This window comes from Rhincodon typus, chromosome 32, assembly GCF_021869965.1.
Source record: "Rhincodon typus isolate 14 chromosome 32, sRhiTyp1.1, whole genome shotgun sequence".
Taxonomy (NCBI): domain Eukaryota; kingdom Metazoa; phylum Chordata; class Chondrichthyes; order Orectolobiformes; family Rhincodontidae; genus Rhincodon; species Rhincodon typus.
Genome location: NC_063363.1, coordinates 32390949 through 32396288, shown reverse-complemented (window position 1 = coordinate 32396288; position 5340 = coordinate 32390949). Strand labels below are relative to the sequence as shown.

Genomic DNA, 5340 nt, shown 5'->3' with positions numbered 1-5340 from the left:
GACCCTTCTTCAGAAAGTCTAGGCCCGAAACGTCAGCTTTCCTGCTCCTCTGATGCTGCTTGGCCTGCTGTGTTCATCCAGCTCTACACCTTGTTATCTCAGATTCTCCGGCATCTGCAGTTCTTACTATCTTTGTGCTTTTAAGGCACATTCTAGAGTATTTAGAAATACTGAGACAAATGAATGTAACATATTTAAGATGCGACATTCAACTGAGTCTCCTGGACATAAAAATATCCCATGCACTCTTTCAAGGAAGATTGAAAGGGTTATTCCTGTTCTTTGGGTCAATAGTTATCCCTTAACTATATTCACTCAGGCATATTATCTGATAAGTCATGTTTATGGGAGCTTGCTGTGTGAAAATTGTTGATTGTGTTTCTTACAACTGTGACATTTCAGGAAGTAGGTTGTTGGCTGTAAAACACTGTGAGATCTCCTCAGGTTGTGAAAGGTGCCATGCAAATGCAATTCATTCTAATCTTTCATCAAATGTCATACTCTTTCAGTTCAGTCAGAAGCTTAGTTGGTGGAGCAGGGCCAACAGTTTCCTCATTTCCATTGACAGACCAGAGCTGATCATGGATTTTCATTACAAGAAAATCAATGATAATTTTGGCTCATGAAACACCTTGTCCACAAACGCTAACATTCCCCATTGTATCTTTCAAGTAATTCTTAATAATTTTATGGTGTTTCCTTTCACTCCTATATCTGGGTGTCCGTTCCATATCTCTGTACTCTTTATAGGAATGGAATTTTCCTTTTACATGGAATGATCTGTGCCCCAAGTGCACTCTTACAATTTTCTTTAAGATATGTATCCTGGATTTACCTATTCCCTTCCTGTCTCCCTAAGCGTTATTATCAGGATCTCTGCTCTTTTTCATTAATGGTCATGATTTAGACTTGACTACATAGGACATACATTCAAGTTTGCAGGTGTTATCTAAATGGGAAGAAACTTCAGAGTGCGTCAGCACAGAGGGATCTTTGTTTCCTTGTGCATGAGTCATAGAAAACTAGTATATAGGTACAGCAGGTGATAAGAGTATATGGAATTATGGCATTTTTTTAAAGGACTGGATTTAACAGTGGGCAAGTGTCATTGCAATTGTACAAGGCATTGGTGAGACCACATCTGGAGTACTGCATACAGTCTTGGTCTTGAGAAAGGATGTAATTACACTGGAGGAAGTTCAGAGAAGGCCCACAAGAGTCATTCCAGAGATGAAAGTCTTGTCTTATGAGGAGAGCTTGAGTGATTTAGGTCTATACTTGGTCAAATTTAAAGTCACAACTGTACTCTCAAAATTGCAACTTTAAATGAACCATATTTAAGTGAAATAGATTCTTCAAAATAAAATTACATTTTTAAAAAACTGCCACAATTTTGGATGTTTAATCATGCTATAATATGTTCTTTCCACCAGGCCATGCTTCCTCATTTACCCTACAGCCTGAGGACAGAGTTGTAGTTGCAGGACACCCAGTCACATTGTCCTGTGCAGTCGCAGGGTATCATGGGATTGTCCTGTGGACAAAGGACGGCCTGGGATTGGGAGTCGAGAAGCAACTGCCAGGTAAGGGGCTCACATTGTGGTTTGGCTATGAACACTCCCGGATACAGTGATGTTTTAACTACTGTGAGATAACAGCCAGTTCATCGTCACCTGTAATTCCATAGCAACATGGAATCATAGAATGTCAGAGCAGAATTAAGATATTTGACCCTCGAGCCTGCTCCACCATTCAATATAATCAATGGTTGATCATCCAACTCAATACCCTAATCCTGCCTTTCCCTCATCCCTTGCTTGCTTTAGCCACAAGAGTTAGATCTACCTCCTTATTGAAAACACAGTGTTTTGACCTCAATCACTTTCCTTGGTAGTGAATTCCACAGGCTTGTCACTCTCTGGGTGAAGAAATTTCTCCTCATCTCAGTACTGATCCAAAAACAACACAGCAGAGTTGATGAGCAGCTGTGGGGTGTTATCATGTACTGAATGATAAATGAATGTGTTGTGCATTTAGGATCTTGCTCCCAGCTCAGGCGCATTCAATATCTGCACTAGCTAAAGCATGGGGAGTAACAAGGAGGTACCATTGAGAAATCTACTTGGATAGAGTCTGGTGGTTCCATTAACAACCCTTCAAATGTCCATCCTGACAGCCACCTTCTTACCCTGACACAGGGAAGGGAAAGAGAGTCACCATCAATCAACTGGATAATTCTTCATTGTCAGTCAAAAACAAAACATGAATCCACCATCAAAATGCCATTTGCGGTAAATAAATGTTTAAAGATTGGACGAGAAAACACTGTATTGTAACGCCCTATGATCCTTCTATTTTGTTCACATAAGTGCTAATTTTAAATTTTTAGGGACTCCAAAAAAACCCTGGACAGTTGAGCTCCAGTCCGAATCAAAACCTGGAGAATAATGGAATGTTCCCCAAGAGAAAGAGGGGAAATGAATGAACCAGTGGAGAGAGGGAATAGGGAGGGGGCGCCATGTTGGTTGTGACGGAAAATAGATGCGGTACCTCCAGTTATTATGGCTGAGAATTGTGAGCTGATCATATGAATAGAGTTACGGATCAAACTAGAATGACTCCCCACTGGACTAATATATCGATATGAGATTTGTTAAGGGAATCACTGAGCACAGAGCAGTAGAATTCTAAACAATCTTCAAACATTGCAAACCTGTTTAACAGACAAACACTGTTTAATGTGCACAATAATCGACGACTTAGTAATCGCTCCTATTAAAACACATTAATTAGTGTTTGGAGAAGTTGGCAGTTTCTATCTCTTATTATTACCCTGCAGGACAAAATACTGTCAATAGAATTCCACAGTGATAAGCCAACATAACAGTTATACAAAGTGGTGGAAATCAGATTTTGCTTCTTTAATCTCAGCCACAGCTCAGTTAGTTACATTTCTCAATCACAAGATTTCTCAGCTCATTTCCCTCTCCAAGACTTAAAAATTAAGGGTGACCCTACAGTGCCTTACTGAGTGAGTGCTGCAATGCCAGAGGTTGTTATCTTTCAGATGAAACAGAAACCAAGACCTGCTCGAATGAGTGGGCATAAACTGTCACTTATGACTTTTGAAGAAAAGCAGGTAAGTTCTCCCTGATGTCCTGTCAAATATTTATCCCTTAATTAACATCACTAACAGGGGAGGTGATGGCCCAGTGGTATTATTGCTGGAATGTTGATCCAGGTAATGTTCTGGAGACCTGGGTTCAAATCCTGCCATAGCAGATGGTGGAATTTGAATTCAATAAATATCTGGAATTAAGAGTCAATGATGACCGTGAATCCATTGCCAATGTTGGAAAAACCCATCTGTCCTTTAGGGAGGGAGGGAAGGAAACTGCCATCCTTATCTGGTCTGGCCAACATGTGACTCCAGACCTACAGCAATGTGGTTGACTCATAACTGCCCTCTGGGCAATCAGTGATGGGCAATAAATGGCAGCCTGGCCGTGATGCCCTCACCCTGTGAATGAATAAAGAAAAAAAAGTACAGATTACCCCATTGGTATCACATAGATGTTTGTGGGAGTTTATCACACGCAAAATCTGCTGCATTTCTGACATTACAACGCTGATAATGTTAAAAATACATGATGTGAAGGTGCCGGTTTTGGCCTGGGGTGAACAAAGTCAGAAGACACACGACACCGGGTTACAGTCCAACAAGACCTGACGAAGGGGCAGTACTTAGAAAGCTTATGACCTATTGGACTTTAACCTGGTGTCATCTGACTCTGACGATGTTAAAAAGCACTTCGATGCTGCTAGATCTGCTGAGTTTCTCCAGCAATTTCTGTTTCGATTTTAGTCTTCAGCATCCACAGTTCTTTGTTTTACTAAAAAGCACTCATTGACTGTGAAGCGTTTTGAGACATCCTGTGTCCGGAAACATGCTTTTTAAATGCATGCCCTTCACTCTGTTGCACCAATCTGATTATTTTTAATCAGGTTTTCTGTTCATTGAATTAAACAAATTCCAGTTCATGTGCCATGCCCAGAGCTGTACTGAAAGTAATTTTGCTTCTTTTTTCTCTCTTGCAGGTTTTCCACGTTATTCCATTGTGGGAGACCATGCAGCTGGTGAATACAGCCTCCGCATCGAGAAAGCAGAACTTATTGATGATGCAGTGTACGAATGTCAGGCAACACATGCAGCCCTGCGATCCCAGCCTGCTCGGCTGACAGTACTGAGTAAGTCATGCATGCATGCATGTGTGCGCTGCATATACCTGCAGATTGCAGAATACTGGCAACATGCGTCTGTAAGGAACCCACTGTTCAGTCAGGATGAGTTCAAAGGCAGTATTGAGAATCTGAATTGAAGCTTAGTTCAAGATCCCTACCGTTACAGAACTTCAAAGTAATTGATTGCTCAGTAGCTTTAAGACTACTCTGAAAAAAACTGATAAGGCACTTTACAAACATAAGTCTTTTTATATTCTCTGTATACTTGAGCCACATGTATGAAATGAAGTTGCCGCACATTTCATACATTCACATATCTACATCGAGACATACACCCATTTGCAGAAATATATATATGGTTGTCCCTGCTTTTAAAAGTCTGGGGTACCTGACTGAGCTTGAGTGCATAGCTACAATAATAAGTAGGAGCATATGTAAATTGCTGATGAATTGAAAAAAATTTGTGCATGTTTCCATGGAATTAATCATGAAATTGAAAGACATCTTGCTGCCAACTTCACACAATATAAACTCCAAAATTATTTCAAAGCTAGGAAGTACACACTTGTACTTCCTCTCCCAGGCCTGCAAAGGACTTCTCCTGTTTTTCATTCTTCACAGGATCCTCAACCTCAACTCACGATTCTACTCTGCCTTACAGGACACTAAAAACCATAAGTACACTAAACTTACTGGTGCCTGCCACCCAACACCGGCATCCTCCACCCCCCCAAATCCTACCCAGGACCTTCCCCAAAATGTGCCGCCACCATTGGCCATGTGGCCACTTTCGGAGCACCCACGGATGATGTCACATCCACTGCCACCGGGCACGCCACTTCCGGTACAGTGAACGCCATCGACACCGCTGCTGATGCCACTGCCTCCGTTTCCGAGTCCAACACCACTGACATCAAAGACGCACCTGCTGACGGCACTGCCGCCACCGCCGCCAACCATCCAGGACTTACCTGCCTACACCGCTCCTCCCACCGCCAACCCCGCTCCTCCCACTGCCTACCCCTCTCCTCCCACTGCCTACCCCGCTCCGCCCACCGCCTACCCCGCTCATCCCACCGCCAACCCCGCTCCTCCCAC

General features: G+C 42.4%; 1 protein-coding gene across 1 annotated transcript in view; it reads left to right on the top strand.

Annotated features, from left to right (window-relative positions):
- Nucleotides 1-5340, top strand: part of kirrel3a (kirre like nephrin family adhesion molecule 3a) — a 545968-nt gene that overhangs the window by 285542 nt on the left and 255086 nt on the right. The window contains exons 2-3 of the mRNA XM_048615672.1: nt 1434-1583; nt 4099-4248. Coding sequence (XP_048471629.1) covers nt 1434-1583; nt 4099-4248 — 300 coding nt within the window. The remainder of the gene's footprint in view (nt 1-1433; nt 1584-4098; nt 4249-5340) is intronic.